The following is an 18,193-nucleotide window of genomic DNA, read 5'->3' as shown; positions in this document are numbered from 1 at the left end:
AATATAGATACGACTGTTCACCGGTCCATAATAGGACCAAATCTGGCCTATATAAAATTTGAAAATTTCATTACCTAGATTTTGGATTGGTTATGCTTAGACGTGATTAGTAAATAAGGTTTAAAAAGTTGACCGTTTATAGACTTCGTTCTGTTACCTCCACGACTGTTCTCAATTTTTTACCCTTCAAAATTATGTCCACGTTAAAATATATTATATGTAAAATACATACAACTAAGAGCCTATTCATATTTACTGAATTGAGTTGAACTGAACTGAACTGAACTGATTGGAGCTGAACTGAACTGAACTGATTGGAACTGAACTGAACTGAACTGAACTGAATTGAGCTGAAATGAATATTTTATGTGAGAGGGAAATTAAGAGCTGAACTGAACTGAACTGAACTGATTGGAACTGAACTGAACTGAACTGAACTGAACTAATTAGAGTTGAACTGAAATGAACTGAACTGAAATTAAGTAAATGTGAACAGGCCCTAAAAAGCATCTTTCGCTTTTCAAATATGATTTAAGTTAAATACAACAAAAGCATTAAGAAACTACATAGTAGTTGTTTTACCAATTTCATGCGCACTATCTTTCAAAAAAAAATCTTTCTCAATTCTTTTGTTGCAAATCTTTTTTATATGATGATCCCTCTTATTATCTTAATGTCCCTCATTCCATGGATCACCTTGCCCTTTCTTTCTAATGCCAAGAGTCTACAAACAAACCCTTAATTGCTTTCTTTGACAGCTCCCCTTTTTAAATGAAGATGTTTCAATACTACCACCTTAGCTTAAAAAGCATTGACAAAAACTACTATCTTAACTTAAAAGAGCATTGACATATTTGTAGTTAATCACTTTATTTCGCTTAAAAAACCTATTTTCTTTCATCGAATACTCATCATTTTAAGTGAATTAGGCATGACGTATATGTATCCAAACTTGTTATGATTCTTATGAACGTGTACATAGTGTGGTGCGATAGTGCTTAGGTTCTTAGCATTATAGACCATGAGAGTATTTAAATCGATTCAAGCTGTATCCATCTATGGCTAATAGACTAATAGTATATTCTATGTCAATTAAACTGGATATACACACATGCACTAGGAACTTATTGGGAAAAAAAAAATTAAAACTTTACTAATCTAAGTACAACTTTATTAGAGGCACTTATTATGTAACCAAATAAGTGAATTACACAAACATACACACTTGACAAACATCTCATTTGCACAGATAAACACAAAACATTAAACAAAACACAACAAACGAATTAACCCAGAAAAAGTAAAACCTAAACAACAATATATACTCATTCAGGCATTAACACAAACACCTAGCGTGCAACCCTTCAAAACACCATTCCCATCACATTATTCCCAAAACCCAGAAAACTAAGCCGATTTCCCAGCTTCCTTCAGCTTAGTAGCCTCAAGATCAGCAGCTTTCTGCAACAAATTCTCACTCCCACCTTCAAGAGCCATTTGAATAGGACATTCACCCAAACCATCAGCAATAGCAAGCATAATCTTCTTCATTTCAGATCGAAATTCCTCAATATCAACAGTCCCACTGTGATCAATATCAAACTTTTCGAAGATTGAGTCATAAAGGGTAGTCAATTGCGCCGGAGTTGGGCCGCCGGAGTCGACGCCGAAGTGGGTTTCGATGAGTCGCATCGATTCGAAGGCCTTTCGGAGCTCGGAACGAGAGAGGGTGCCGTCGCCGTTGAGGTCGAAGGTTGCGAATGTTTTGTCGACGCTTTTGTTGAATTGGGGTTCGTCTGCTACGAAGGATCTGACTGTTGTTCCGTCGATGATAACCACTCCCATTTTTGGTGCTCTGTTTCTTTCTCTTAGATGAATGAGTCGCTCTGGTTTTTTGAAGGCAACACTGATTTTTTTGCTCTGGGTTTTGTGGTCTAGCCGTTCGGTTTTGATTGGGATTTTTTCTTTTAGCGGAGGAATATTTGTCGTATTTTTATGTCATGACTTGTGATTCGTCGTTAAATAATATACAACATTTATATCGGAGTATTTTTAAAAATAATGTCTCATTTTGTGTATTAAGTAAGTTGATGTAATTGTTAGAATATTAGCAAAAAAAAAAGAGTAGAAGGACCTTGACCGAAGCCCAACCCTCACGATTTTTATTAATAATATTACCGTTAAAAAAATAAATATTGTAGAATGTTAGTAGCATGTAAAATGAGGCATTTTTAATACTACGTACCTATTATGTTTCGTATTATTTGCAATGATTAAATTGTTGCAAATAATTTAAAACGAAGGTTATATATTTTTTTCCAATTGTGACCTTAAATCGAATTTAAAGGACTAAAACGAGCAAATTTTGGAACATAATCGGTGTCTTTATTTTAAAAATTGGAACTTTTAGTTAAAACTTAAGACTTAGGGCCTGTTCACATTTACTTAATTTCAGTTCAGTTCAGCTCCAATCAGTTCAGTTCAGTTTCAATCAGTTCAGTTCAGTTCAGTTCAGTTCAGCTCTTAATTTCCCTCTCACATAAAATATTCATTTCAGCTCAATTCAGTTCAGTTCAGTTCAGTTCAGCTCTAATCAGTTCAGTTCAGTTCAGTTAAGCTCAATTCAGTAAATATGAACAGGCCCTTAACATGTGGTGAAATCTGACTTTTTTTTTTATATATTTATTTAAAGGTCATATTTTAATATATCGTAAAAAAAAAATGATGATTACTTCTTAATAGGGTGTTTTAAGAGTGGTTATTTACATATATAATCTTCAATTTCCAATTTAGAAGATAATGCTACCATTTTTGCAAGATCCTTTAATAAATTTTAACGTTCTTTGCATCTAGAGTATTAATTTCTCGTCTCATAAAGTTAAAAATATAATGTTTAAAAAATATTTTGTTCTAACTTGTACTTGATCCTTTAAATATCACAAATCACAATATGACATATACAAGGACTTGGTAAAAAATAACACTTCAATTTTTTTGACTAACAAACCAAGCCTGCCCAAATTAAAGGTCATAGTATTTAGCACACCTCTATTCTCCCGAAAGTTTCAAAGGAACAAAAAGAGCTGATTTTGGTGCACAGAAGAACATTCATTTATATTACATGGCACAAACAGTGAGAAACTTGTGTGTTAAATTTGCATTATTAGAGCTATGTGCAACTCTACTCTTTGTTTACCCTGCCATCTCTTTTGCCGCACAAGACAAGACTCCCTTCTTCGTCTTTGGCGATTCGCTCTACGACAATGGTATGTCTTTGTATACCGGCGATAGTGAAGCCGGAGCAAGGTATTGGCCTTATGGCGAAAGTTACTTTAAGCATCCTGCGGGGAGGTACTCTAATGGCCTCAATATCCCAGATTTTATAGGTAATTGCTCTTCCGTCTCATAATTACAGACAAATATACCCTTTTGGGTGTCGTATGTGTATGTTGTTTACATTCAATTTAGCATATTAAAATGTCATGTATATTAATTTATTTATATTTCTGGTCCTATTTGTTGTTGTTGTTGCACATGATTTTGGCAGCTCAATTTGCGGGTTTGCCATATATGCCAAGACCATATTTACTACCAGGGAATAAAAACTACACCAATGGAATAAATTTCGCTTCTACTAGTGCTTGTGTACTTGTCGAAAATTGTCCTAAGGCGGTATTTACCTAATTTTACTCGTAACAAGTTAATGCAGAAGCTATTTTTTATGGTTTGATTGATCAATTGGGGTTTTATATTGATTAATTGGGGTTTTTGATTTATATAGATAAATTTGAAGATGCAATTGGACTATTTTGTTGAAATGGTGCGAAATTTGACCAAGCAAGTTGGGAAATCCGATGCTAATAAGGTGTTATCCAAAGCAGTCTATTTATTTGACATTGGCAAAAATGATTATGTTACTCTTCTCCAAATGAATCGCCAAAAACGTCCGCTTTCCTCTCTTGAGAAGAGTCTCTACACGAAACAAATACTTGGCAACCTCACAATCCACATCAAAGTAATATTTTTATCCTCTCTCGATCTGTCACTTAATTCAATTAATATATATGGAAATAAAATATTTACACTTACTGTGAGTATGTGACAAACTAAAATAGCATATTTGACTGTTAAAGGACTAAAACCAAAAGGTTAAACTGATGGTTAAGGCACAGTAATATGTTTTATACTCTATCAATGACTATTAATTTTAAATGGGTGGCGAAATATATTGTACTCCAATAATTTGAGCACATAGTTGTTGGAATATGGGATTCTCTATATCAAAGATGATACCTTTCCAAACTAATCAAATTTTCATGCTATCATTGTTGATTTAGACCATCTACAAAAAAGGAGGAAGAAAATTTGCATTCCAAAACATTGGTCCTATTGGATGCATGCCATCAATGAAATATACGCTAGGATTTAATGGAACTTGTGCGGAGGAGCCGCTAGAGCTAGCCAAGATGCACAATGCTGCATTTGCTGCCAAAGCCAACACATTGCAAAGCAAATTACCAGGATTTAATTACACAATTTACGATTTCTACACCGCATTACACCATCGTGTCTTATATGGCAACGTATATGGTACGTATAATTTATTCCTTCCTTTCTAATTTATTTAATAGTTCATGATTACGACAATGTAATGAAAAGCCTTTATGCATGAAAAAGTGATAGGTCCAACACAATGTGTAAATTCAGTTCAATTCATGTCAAATTAAATTAAAGTAACCCAACTAGTGAAAAAATGAACTTTTTCAATAATATCAAATTGATCGAGTAAACACGTACACTATATAAGTTGGATTTATAATTCCTCGTCTTTTAATCACATTGATTGAAAATTGAGATCAACTATAGGTTTCAAGGAAACCGAAACAGCGTGCTGTGGAAGTGGAGTGTTCAATGGTGAGTATAGTTGCCAGAATAAATCAATGACCTTCTCAGTATGCTACAAAGTGAAAGATTATTTGTGGTATGATGCTTGGCACCCTACTCATAAAGCTTGCCGGCAATTAGCAAGAGAATTCTGGAGTGGAGGATACAACACTGTAGCTCCTTATAATTTAAGGACTTTGTTTGCCATGGGCTGATTAAACTTCGTACAAATAATCTTGTGATAATCTTACAAACTTCTTATAAAAGTTAGTGCTAAAATAATTGTAAAATGGATTAAGCCATAATTTACAATTTTGCAATTATTTCAAGGTACAACTGTACAAGGACTTGTAATTCTTAAGTCCAACAACAGTTATGGGCCAATATGCTGGTATCAATAAGCCATTATTGATAGAAATATGGATTTAGCAAAACTAATAATCTAGCTAGTAATTTACATAAATAATACCCTTTCAAAAAAACAAAAATCTACATAAATAATACGGTGCTATGTAGTGTCATACTACCTACGTAGTATAATGTAATAAGCTAAGTATTGAACTTAAGACCTACTACGTATATACTCTCTTTTTTTTTTTATTTTTTTTTTATTTTGACAATGATTACATATATACTTATGACTTCACAAGTTACAATTTAATGATTCAACTAGGCGACTATCAATTCAAAATAAATAAACACATGTACAATTCATAGCTAATTCAATCAATCATGATATTTATTAGCTCTACACGTTAGAAAATCAAATGCACGACGTTAAGGACTGAGTAGTATATCAAACACTACGATCAAGTCCAAGACATTCAACCAAGAACAATAACACTAAGCTAATTCACCACAAATTATCAAGTTAACAATTCACCAAGTGAAATAATTCATATGGACAACAAACACAAGCAAACAAGCAACGACATGGAAGAACATAAATCATAATAACACATGTGATGTATATATGAAAAATCCCTTCGATTTGAGAAAAAAGGTCATATAATTTGTAGGAGTCCACTCTTTCTTCTTCTCTTATCATGGTCTGTAAATTAGTCTACAAAGATTTAGCAACACGCCAGCAAGTTTATTATCATCAACAACGATTACACATAATTTAGACACTTTAACCTTGTTATAGAAGCCACTTCTTAAATCAAAATTAAACATGCATAAAAACATAAGACAATCATTTATTTGGACAATAGCAAATTTATTTGTGTACTTTGTACAAGAGAACTAGACCCATAACATGCACGTCATAAAACAACAATCCATTGTACAATATATACATGTATATTATATCTACACGCTTTATTGTTTCGCCTCGATTCAATTTGGATATATAGCGTATGTCCTTTTCTTATCCTTACGAAAGTTTCTCACCAGAAATAAATTGACATCCTCTTACTAATTTGCGTGTACAATTGAATACGAGTACTTTTCAGTTTTTCATAATCACAAATCATAATTAGCATTAACATAGGAAGTCAAAGGTGATATAATAGAGAAGAAGTTTCCCAAAAGAAAAATATTACTTGTAAAAGACAAAATCTGTACCAAAAACAAAATTAATAAGCTAATCCTTATAAATTTCTAAAATATTTGGCCCTACCTTTTGACTCATTCTTCGTATTTTTTGCCAGCTAAATGTATTCGTCTACACATGCTCGGATTTGTGTCTAGACTGTCAAAATATTACTTAATCAAATCATATTAACTTAATTTTTTGCACATGGATGATGACGATCATTATGAAATTGGTTGTTGTTCTACAGTATTCTAGCACTTTGATCAATTAATTTATCTTAATATTCATTATTTTAAGGAGGGAATAATATAAGTTATTTGTTTCGTAATATCAAAGATTGAAACAAGCATGTGATTTTATCCGACAACCTAAGTGGTACTACATAGAAGCTAATGATTCACTTACCTATGATAGTTATAGATGTTTTTTTGTTTGTTAGTTTTTTATTGTTTTAAAAATGTAAAACTCTAATTATTAATCTATTTAATACATTAATATGTATTAAAAAGTATTAGTCGAACATATATCTTAAAACTACACATCACAACAATTTGATAAGATTTTACATGATATACATCACACGAAGTATATATTTTAATATATCACATAGTTTTATACCACATTTAAAAGTTGGTTTGTTAAACAAGATGTATCAAACTAAACCATTTTTTAGAATAAGAGATTACAATATATAGCCATGAATATGATGGGTGTTAGATTATTTGATTTGCACCTACTATAAATTAATTATGTACTTCATCCTTAACTAATCTTCTATTATATGAGTTAATTATTTCTCCCATCCTTACTAATTGTTCATTATATGAGTTAATTATTCCCTACATCCTTAACTAATCATCTAATATATTCTTTTGTTGTTGAATATAACATATTTGTCTTCTTTGGTAACCGACGTTTAATCACTTTCTCGTGGAAAATGAAACACTATGAAAATATGGTAACATTAGTAAATTAGCCAAACACTCAAATTAAAGACTTGGAGGACGTAAATCAAACAAGATTACAAGAGAAGTGAAAGTAGAACATTGTGTCAAATAAGACCATAATTTAACAATAATGGACATGGTAACATTAGTAATTAGATAAACACTCAAAAAAGACTTGGGGGACGTGAACTCAAACAAGCGAAGTGAACCAATTAGTATTATCAAATAAGACCATAACAATAGACAAACTTATATTATTAGTACTCATTTTAAAAAAAAAAATAAATAAATAAAACAGTTAGCCTCGAACGAGCAAACAAGCAAAGTGAATCAGCCAACATCGTCCAACAAGACCCAAGACTAGTAACGGACAAACATATTTCATAGGTTTAAAAAGACAGCTAACCAGATTCAATTACCTGACATCCTCAAGTATTCACACATGTATTCCCCACTTGAATTAATTAAGCCAAATTATGTATTAAAAGACTCGCTAATCACTTTAATTATGCGGGGGGGTCCCTCCGCCATGCCACAAGTTGCACCACTTTTACCTCTTGTAATGCAGTTGTCGCACACCAATCCACATTCCCACGTCTCTAATAAAGCATAAACGTGCCCTCAATAGCCAATTCTTTTACACCTTTAATCCTTAACTTACCAACCATTGTCAACAAATATAACAATACAAGTTGGTTTTCATGCGCAAAGTTAGCAACCTTGACATTCTTCATGGCAACAACAACAACAACAAGAAGTAGTAACATATTGCCTACACTATATGCAACACTACTCTTTGTATCCCTTACTACTTGCAATGCCGAGAACAAGAATGACAAGAATCTCTTATACGTGTTCGGCGATTCGCTATTTGACGCCGGTATGACTTTGTACACCGGTGTTGCGGGAGATGGTGCCGAATTCTGGCCTTATGGTCGGACTTACTTTAAAAAGCCTGCTGGGAGGTATTGTGATGGGCGTGTCATCCCGGATTTCTTAGGTACTTATTTCGAATCAACTTAATAATTTTGTAGACGAGTTGTTATATACGAAGTATTTGTTGTTTGATTAGTCGATGAATTATATGTTTATGGTACTTGTTTTGGCCAGCTGAATACGCGGGGTGGCCGCATCTGCAGCCGTTTTTACAACCAGGGTTTGATGATTATACCAAAGGAACCAGTTTTGCTGCTGCTAGTGCTTGTGTGCTGGTTGAAACTCGTCCTGGAAAGGTAATTTCCTTTTATTTTGAAGGAAAAATTGATCCTGTTTTTTGAAATTGAGTACGGAAATATAAATTGATACTCCCTCCGTTTCATAATCTATGGCGGCGCCATGATTATTAAGCGAAATTGTGATTGGTATTACTTTGAAAACATGTTTATAGAATTATGAAGAGTTAGGGTTAATGATTAGGGGTAGTAAATCAGAATTGAATTGTTTTTTTGGAAGAGAGAAAAAGTGGGCGATTAATCAATTGGGATTATTGGAGTTGATCTCTTAGTTTGATACAATTGTGTTGGCGAGAAATTGAGATGAGCGGATGAGACTAACAAGATCCAAGCAAAACAACCTCGGATCGCAAATTCTGGATATTTGATTATTCAATTAAGGCTGAGTTGATGGCTATTGTTTTTGGTCTTGTACTGTTTGCGGCTTCAATAGATGCAAGGGATTCAATAAAGGCTGAGTAGATGGCTATTGTTTTTGGTCTGGTTTGCAGCTTCAATAGGTGTGAGGGATTTGAATGGGCTGAGTTCATAGCTATTCTTTTTGCTGTTGTTAGCTGCTTTAGTATGTGCAAATGGGTTCGATCAATGCTGAGTTCATGGGTGTTCTTGTTGCGGCTTTAATGTATGTGATGTGTTTGTATGAGGCTGAATTTTTGGCTATCCTGTTTTTGCTCTGGAAACCTTAACTTAGGACAAATGAAAAACACAATGTGCCTTGGAGTTGGCAAATTTATTGGAACAAGATGCAGAACATCATTGGAGTCTTCAAAAATAGCAGAATACCCTTGATGAAGGAATGAAAGAGGCCTAGGGGATGGGATCGATGTCGATCACATGGCTATAATATTTTAATTTAGATGTTTAGGGACTTGAAGAAGGGAGGAGGCACTTACTTACCTTGAATGTGGTTCTAAACTTCTAATCCTTCAACATTTTATTAAACAGTTGGTGAGCATGAATAGCTATGATATATGACACCCAAGATGAATTGTTGAAGATCAAATCAATGGCCAAATGCTGTAGGACAAGTTTGGGAAATGAAGCTGTTATTGGTACTATCATCATAGTGGATTATGTATATCAACATGTTATTAAGAGCAATCAAATGTCAATGTTTGGTCTCGATATTTAGTGAACCTTATAATGTGAGAACGAAGGAGTATTACTTACAAGTACTCAGTAATAAATGGAAATACAAGTACTTGTATACGTTTAGGCATCCTTACTTGAGTAACTAGAGAGTTTAACCACTTTCATCTCAACCAATTGGTGATAGAATAAGTTGCCCGTTAAATGAACACACATGTGTTATGTACTTATGTGTACATCATGAGTGTATATGAGTTACTTACAGAGGATATAGCCGATACACTTCTGCTATTACCAAGTATGGGATGTATCAGTTTAGGGGCAACTTTAATTTAGATCTTCTATTTTATGAAATGCAATGCAATAATCTCAGCTAAAGCTACATTTCCTTTGTTCAATTATAATATAACTTGAATGTTCATACCTTGTCTCACAGTTTTTTTTTTCTTCTTTTTTCACCTGCCAGATTAATTTGGCGTTGCAAATGTACTACTTTGTTCAAATGGTTCGAAAATTGAAACAGCAAGTTGGAGAATCAGAGGGCAACAAGCTGTTATCTAAAGCAGTCTACTTGATTGACATCGGAGGAAATGACTATTTTAGCATTTTCGAGCCTAATAAGACTAACCTTCCACAGCTTCCTCTCAATCCTCAGTCGAAGAAAGCTTACGTTAATCTCATACTCAGTGAACTCACCACCCACATTTATGTAAGAACTCCTCATCCTTCTTTCTTATAATAAAACTTTTGTTACTCGACTTATTTTAACTTACAAAACAGATGTTATAAGAACAGAACAACAGGGTTAATAACTTAATACTGTAACATTGCATAATACTTTGGAAAATAGAATGAAATCTCTAGTTGTATCAATATAACTAATAATTGACTGTTTTTGTCTATGCTTTAGACACTTTACAACAAAGGAGCACGGAAATTTGCATTTCCTAACATTGGTCCTCTAGGGCACTTCCCCTCAATGAAGACTCTTTGTATGCTACGACCCGAAAAGAGCTGTTTAGCTGATCTAGATGAGCTAGCTAGGATGCATAACGCTGCATTTGCCAAACTGGTTAACAAATTGCAAAAACGATTACCAGGGTTCAAATACTCAATATACGACTTCTACACTGCTGTAGACCTCCGTGTCCTCAATGCTTATAGTTATGGTACGTTTATGTTTTGATTCCCTTCTAGCAACAACAAAAAGACGTTCTAAAATAGTATGCGTGACTATAATGTTAATTTAATACATTCTTCATATCAATTATGTATGATAGGTTTTAAAGAAAGTGTAACAGCATGTTGTGGAAGTGGAATGTACAACGGTGACTTCACTTGCCAGAAGACGGAGCACAGCTTCTCAGCTTGTAGTAATCCACCCGATTATTTCTGGTTTGATGCCGGTCATCCTACCGAAAAAGCTAACGAGCAATTTGCAAGTGAAATGTGGTCGGGAGGACTCGACGTTGTAGCTCCTTACAACTTGAAGAGTTTATTGGCCATGAGTTGAATTGAAACTTCACACATTGCTCGTAGCCAATTGATGAAACAAAGGTGTCATTCGATTATAATAGTGACATATATACTACTTGTAGCATGTGCGAAAAAAGTTGTCACATTGCTGTTTGTATTACTTCGTAAATGTTATTATTATACCGATTGTAGATTGAGTGCTTAGGGAAAGTATGAAAATAGTCCAACAATTGTAAAGGGCATGTAAAATTGTGTCATTTTTTTGTCATGAGGTCTTAGGAAGACAATATGACTAGTAATTCCAAATGGAATCCAATTATTTTTTCTACAAAGATTCTTTTTATCTTTAGTTTTGACTTATTACAAGAGTTGAGCATTATTGAATCTTGCAACACTATAATTTGTAATTAAGTGATTAATACTACAATGGGATTTAATGGCTTAACATAAACCTTTATTCTCGAGTTTAGACTGGATAATGAGGCTTATCAGTCTGAGTAACAAAATATTTTGGGCTTATAGCTGTTATTCTGGCCCAATGACACGAATTCTCGCAGCACTCAATAAGCAGGCCTTCAGGCCCAATAAGATCAAACAGCATGTGAGAACCAGCAAACTTTTACTAGATACAGTAATGTGTGTGTGTGTGTGTTTTTTTTTTTTTTTTTTTTTTTTTTAAAAAAAAAAAAAAAAATAATATGAGGAGAATATAGATTATTAGATTTGGTAGAGCGAATCAGATCAATTATAAACCTTGATTATCTTGTCACATGGATGATGATGGGTACCAGACTATCAGCCTATATGACAATTTTTTTTTGAAAAAAACTATGCATTATTTAAGCATTTTGTTTTCTTATACTAGATGCTCATTATTTTGAGGAGGATGTTTATATATATATATATACATTTTTTTTTTATCCAATGGATGTTTATATATTTTGATTGCTTCCCCAACTCAAAGCTTGAAAGTTGAATCTGTTCTTTCAGTTGCCATGATAGCTTTTTTTTTATATTAAAAAAAAATTATTACCCTTATGTTTATAAGAATTTAATAGTGTAAATTATAAAATGTTATTAAGACATACCCAACAATATCATATAAAGTGTACTTTGTACAAAAGTTCTATGGATAGTGTCAAATTTAAATTGTAAATGATTTACATAGTACTTGTAGTTATTTTATTAGTTAATTTTTTTTAAAAAAAGGGTTAGAGCACTTGATTGACTTCTTCTGCTAAATTCACAGATGATATAATCTAGTGATGTATTGTACTCCATAATAGCTATAATTAAATCAATGATTCAATGTCAACCATCTGATCACACCATTAAGCTATTCATATTATTGAAGTAAACAATCTAAAATATTCATATTGTTTAGCCAATAAACACAGATAGTAACTGGTTTAGTGTTTAGCCAATGTGGTAAATGTAACATATATGGACTGTTTCAAGCATTCTTTTTTTTTTTTTTTTTTTTTTTTTATTTGGAAAAAAAATATAAGAAAAAAGAATGCTTGAAACAGTCCATATATGTTTCAAGCATTCTATTTACATGTTGTACATTGGTCTTCAATGTTACCATATAGAATTTTTCTTATACATTATTATTTTGTTTGTATAATTAGTTACAAATTGATGATAATAAACGAATTAATAGTCAATGCTAATACTTTTTTCACGGAAAAATGGCCATTAATATCAACCTTAAAATAAAATTACTCTTTATAATCTACCGTTAAAGTGTTAAACATGAAACTCCCAAATCATTAATTGAAAATCATTAATCATAATATATGGTGTTTTATGAATAAAAAATGGAGCGCACATAGTACGGTAGAATGCATTCCACGTCTAATAATTAATCACTAACGTGCTTTCATTTAATCAAACTCTGTATCATCCAATATTTCACACCCAATTTGCACTCCAAATTTAACCAAAAAAATATAAAACAAATAAAGCTGGTCTTAAATATTTGATGCACAAAATTAAACACTTTGACTTTTTTTAATGGGAAGAAGAACAAGGAGCATATTGCTAACATTGGCGCTATGTTCAACTCTACTCTTTACCACCTCAAGTGCCCAAGACAAGACTCCCTTATTCGTGTTCGGCGATTCGCTCTACGATGGCGGTATGACCTTGTACAACGGTGTCGAGGGAGCCGGTGCCGAGTTTTGGCCTTATGGTAAGACTTACTTCAAGAAACCTGCTGGGAGGTATAGTGATGGTCGTGTTATCCCAGATTTCTTAGGTATGTTATATTGCTACCATTAAAATTTGTTCAATGTATTTTGTTTAATCGATTATTCAATTATTTGATCACTAGGATATACAAATACTGTTATCTAATTAAAATAAACTCTGTGATTCGACTGATTTCCATTGATCAATATATTTACCCGTGTATGTGGGTATGTTACGGCAGCACAATACGTGGGTTTGCCATTCTTGCGGCCATATTTGTTACCAGGGCTTGAGGACTTTACCCAAGGAATTAATTTTGCATCTGCAAGTGCTTGTGTGCTGGTTGAAACTCGTCCTGGAACGGTATTATTATTTTTTTTTTCTTATTTTTATTTGTTAAATTTACTTTTTGTATAATTTTCTAATTAACTTTTGGGCAGTGAAATTTTATATAGAAAATGAGTAAATATATCAATTCCTTGAAAAAAAATTGATATTTCATTAATATCCCTCCCTTAGTTCATTTCTGTTTAATTGAGCCTTGAAATGTTATGTTCGTTGTTATAATTTGGCAATGAGCTCGATGTAATGAGCTCTATAAAGTGATAAATGAAGTTTTGGTCTAGTGATTAAGATTGAGGATCTCAGATAAGGAAATTTATTTCATAAAAATTATTAACTTTGGGAAATTTTGTCAAAAACTACCAAGTAAAGTGCGTGTTTTGAAAACAACTACCTATTAAATTTTTTTAAAAAAAGAACTACCACAAATTTGTAAAAAGTTTAAGTAGCACTACCACTTTAATAATTCCAACTAGAATATTCGGCATGTAGGTTCTACTTTTTACCTTTACCTCATAAAATCATCATCTAAATTGACTAAGTTACCCTTCATAAAGGTAAAAAGTGATAAAAAGTGAGACCCAAATACCGGATATTTTAGCCAAAATTGTTGAAGTGGTAGTGCTAGTTAAACTTTTTACATCTTTGTGGTAGTTCTTTTAAAAAAAAAATTTAATAGGTAGTTGTTTTCAAAACACGTGCTTTAATGGGTAGTTATTAACAAAATTTTCTTAACTTTGAAGAGTCAAAGTTAAAGAGAATAAGACCTTCCAATTCTTAGCAGTTCCTTTTTTGAGTAAAGTACATGTAACTTGACAAAAGTTCAATAAGTTCATCTGTCGTCGTTACTATATAGTATATACTTCGTAGTACATTTCAATAATCTCAACATAGAGTACCATTTGACATTATTGAGTATTTGAGTAGCAAGATTTTGATTTGAATCATTTTGTTCATACTTTTTTTTTTATACTGATCAAAACTGTTTAATTTGGTCTTATTTTAGATAAATTTGGCGAGGCAAATGTACTACTTTAACCAGATGTTTCATAGATTGAAACTGCAAGTTGGAGAATTTGAAGCCAATAAGATAATATCCAAAGCAGTTTACTTGTTTAACATCGGAGGAAATGACTTATTTAGCCTTTTCGAGACGAATAAGGAAGGATTCCCCCTCTCCCCTTATTTGAAGAGAGACTACGTGAACCAGATACTTGGTAACCTTACCAATCACATTTACGTAAGATATCTTAAATCTAATCTCTACTTTAGTATGTTGTGATTTAAAGGGTTAGCTTCACATTCAATTGATTATGTGTGCAACATTGGGTAAGAAGATAATAATAAAATATGTAACGTATACAAGATTTTAACGTGGTTCAGTCAAACATAATCTATATTCATATTAGTCTTACAAAATAACACCGGAATAATCATTCTGAATAATTAACTAACGATGTTATCTATGTATGTCCTTGATTATATAGACAATCTACAGCCAAGGAGGAAGGAAGTTTGCATTCCAAAACGTAGGACCAATTGGGTGCATGCCATCAATGAAGTCTATGCTACACTATGATGGAAGTTGTCTCGAGGAACCATTAGAGCTAGCCAGAATGTACAATGCTGAATTCGCTGCACTAGCAAACCGATTGCAATACCGGTTACCAGGGTTCAAGTACACAATCTATGACTTCCACACTTCCTTACACATCCGTGTCTTAAATGGCAATAGATTTGGTACGTCTATGTTTCAATTTCCTTTTTATCACACGTCCCGTATATGTAACATTGTAACTATAATATGCATAGATATTTTAGGATTTACTTTTATAATTCATCACCTAAATTATGGATGATAGGTTTCAAGGAAAGTGAAACAGCATGTTGTGGGAGTGGACCCTTCAACGGTGGCTTCACTTGCCAGAAGGAAGGGCATAGCTTCTCAATTTGTAGCAATCCAGCCGACTACTTATGGTTCGATGCAGGGCATACTACCGATAGAGCTAATGAGCAATTCGCGAGTGAATTTTGGTTGGGAGGACCCAATGTTGTTGCTCCTTATAACTTGCAGAATTTCTTGGCTATGAGTTGATTAAACCTCCGATCCTCACATAGCTCGTTGCAATTGATCAAACAAAGGTCCATTTGCTCGTTACAACCTCCTACTATAGGCTTCCTTCATTCGGATAATAGAGTCATACACCAATATATTATTTTGCAAGTTACTGAAAAGAAATTTACATGATGCAAATCACTAGTATTAGGGCAAGTAATAGAATAGTCGTATAGGCGAACAACATGTACAATTGTGTCATATTCTTAGTCACAAGGTTTGAACCGTGAAAAAAATATTCTTAGTCTACATATATTAGGGTAATCAGTAATGTAACTATTAGTTTTAGACAGAGAAATTAGAAATGTATACTTTTTTTTTTTCAAACATTATTTTTGTGTGTAGTTTTGAGCTGAAAAAAAGGTTTAGCAGCACAAAATTCTTTAACCAGTAATTGATCCTGAATACTGGATGATGGGCCTCGGCAGTCTGAGAACGGCAAAACAGATTGGGCCAGAGGATGTTGTACTTCAGCCCAATGTTATTAGCGGTCCACAAAAATTAAAACAAGCAATGCATAGGATAGGTCATATGGGCTTGTAGCCCAATAGAATCGACAGCATAAGAAGTCCAACACATGTTTAGCCTTTTTATTTTAATTAAATTTTTTTTTAATTTTTTTTTTTTCAATATGATATGTTAAACTATATTCCACTAATAAATTTAAAGCATCTACAAAGCTATACACTTGCAATGTGCTATGTTTGATTTATTTTGAGTTTTTGACTTGTTTTAGAGGACGTAAGTTCATAAACTTTAATACGTGAAAGCAAATTAAATAATTCAAGTAGAAACAAATTACTAGAAAACAAAACGTTAATGTGTCAATTGTGAATTTCACGGTGTATTTTTTTGTCGCCTTATGTTTAGATTTAATAGTTACATGATGAATTATGATTATGATTTTCTGACATTTCCTACTCAAGGAGGATGATTAAAAATAAATAAAATCAAGAGAGAGACTTTTTCTTCTACATGAAATTTTGCTATATCTTGCAAAGTTGCACTTCATTGTGTATATCATTGCTTCACTCGTCATGAAAGAATATGGTTGCCATAATTAAAAATCTCTAGTCCTCTAATGATTGAACGAATGATTTTTTTACTATGTTTTCATGCTTTTCTCCCTATCTAATTTCTAGTACGAGGTAAAAGACATAAAAGAAGAGTATGTTTTAATATTTTCAAAATGGATTTTACAAGTTAAAAAAAATACACTTTTAGACATCCATCTCTCTAAGTTCTTTACACTTTAACTTTGAGTACTGATCATCACAAACTCCGTTTTGATCGTCGTTTGTAATTATACATAAGAAAAACTATATTTTTGTACAATTTTGTTAATTTGTCTCAATGTGTTCAAGTATTTTTCAAGATATTAATTTTTTATATTTATACTAAAGATATTATCAATTGAATTTTTACATTGACAAATGTAAAAAAGTCAACTTTAAATAATATTATGAAATGGAGGTACGGAGTTGTAATGAACGCCAATCGATTGTATTTTACTCACCACGTCAATCGATTGTATGTAGCTTGTTCACCACTACTAATGATTGATCATCCAAAATACTTCGTTTAGGTGTTGCTCTCACTTGTGAGGTACAATTATTTGAGCCACCAAATGGCAATAATATAAAGAAATAAAAAGTATAGTATAGGATAGCACGTTTATATTATAAATTAATTTTGTAAGTATTATAATTTGGACGTAGTATTGTCATTTTCTAAACCATTACAATTCTTCCACTATGAAAAACACGAAAATGACTTATTTCCAATAGTTACAAAGGACAAAATATAAAAATCTTTTACAACTTCACTCTATGTAACTACCACGTACGAGTAGCTTTTAACCCCTATCATTATCTTAGCTTTCACCTTCTTAAACACTCCGTATATTTGTCCTCACTTTGCCCTTTCACATGCTAAGAATCATTTATTAAGTGAAATGTTAAAAATTATCCTAGTAGTAGATGATATGATGAGTCTAAATTAAACTTACTCAATATACATAAGTACATTAAAATAAAATAAAAAATACTTTCAAAAACAATCTACACTTACGACTTACTTTAATATACACTGCTCATTAAGCTTGTCTTGAGATTAATTATGTTGATGATGAAGAGATCAATGGGAAAAATTAAGTACTACTCCGTATGTATTATATAATAAACATTGTTATATTTTTACACCGTATATATTGTTTAAACTAATATAAATAGAAATTAAATAATGATCTAATCTTGAAAATTTCTATCATCAATCAATAGTACTCGTATTGATTAGGAAATGATGATTTAATTTTCAACAATAGGTATGTATAACAGTCAAAGTGACAACTATTTCAAAAGGAGGAAAATAGCATCCA

At 32.4% G+C, this 18,193-nt stretch overlaps 4 protein-coding genes across 4 annotated transcripts; 3 read left to right on the top strand and 1 right to left on the bottom strand.

Moving 5' to 3' along the window:
* Window positions 1-652: 652 nt before the first annotated feature.
* On the top strand, window positions 653-5,187 carry LOC145618443 (GDSL lipase-like). Its single transcript, XM_081673212.1, has 6 exons — window positions 653-722; window positions 3,222-3,386; window positions 3,548-3,672; window positions 3,782-4,015; window positions 4,338-4,590; window positions 4,867-5,187. Exons 1-6 carry the CDS (start codon window positions 653-655, stop codon window positions 5,097-5,099), a joined length of 1,080 nt encoding a protein of 359 aa, XP_081529338.1. The 3' UTR covers window positions 5,100-5,187.
* On the bottom strand, window positions 1,130-1,951 carry LOC145618444 (uncharacterized). Its single transcript, XM_081673213.1, has one exon. It carries the CDS (start codon window positions 1,843-1,845, stop codon window positions 1,408-1,410), a length of 438 nt encoding a protein of 145 aa, XP_081529339.1. The 5' UTR covers window positions 1,846-1,951; the 3' UTR covers window positions 1,130-1,407.
* Window positions 5,188-8,011: 2,824 nt separating the features above from the next.
* On the top strand, window positions 8,012-11,497 carry LOC145617917 (GDSL lipase-like). Its single transcript, XM_081672685.1, has 5 exons — window positions 8,012-8,368; window positions 8,479-8,600; window positions 10,156-10,398; window positions 10,600-10,858; window positions 10,970-11,497. Exons 1-5 carry the CDS (start codon window positions 8,101-8,103, stop codon window positions 11,200-11,202), a joined length of 1,125 nt encoding a protein of 374 aa, XP_081528811.1. The 5' UTR covers window positions 8,012-8,100; the 3' UTR covers window positions 11,203-11,497.
* Window positions 11,498-13,181: 1,684 nt separating this feature from the next.
* On the top strand, window positions 13,182-15,795 carry LOC145616697 (GDSL esterase/lipase 4-like). The gene is made up of 5 exons (XM_081671447.1): window positions 13,182-13,425; window positions 13,600-13,721; window positions 14,707-14,940; window positions 15,188-15,440; window positions 15,563-15,795. The coding sequence occupies exons 1-5, from the start codon at window positions 13,182-13,184 to the stop codon at window positions 15,793-15,795; spliced, it is 1,086 nt and encodes a 361-aa protein (XP_081527573.1).
* Window positions 15,796-18,193: the final 2,398 nt, after the last annotated feature.

Source organism: Chenopodium album, chromosome 26 (genome assembly GCF_948465745.1).
Source record: "Chenopodium album chromosome 26, dcCheAlbu1.1, whole genome shotgun sequence".
NCBI lineage: Eukaryota > Viridiplantae > Streptophyta > Magnoliopsida > Caryophyllales > Amaranthaceae > Chenopodium > Chenopodium album.
The sequence above is the reverse complement of the archived record's forward strand: the minus strand, read 5'-3'. Positions and strand labels throughout refer to the sequence as shown.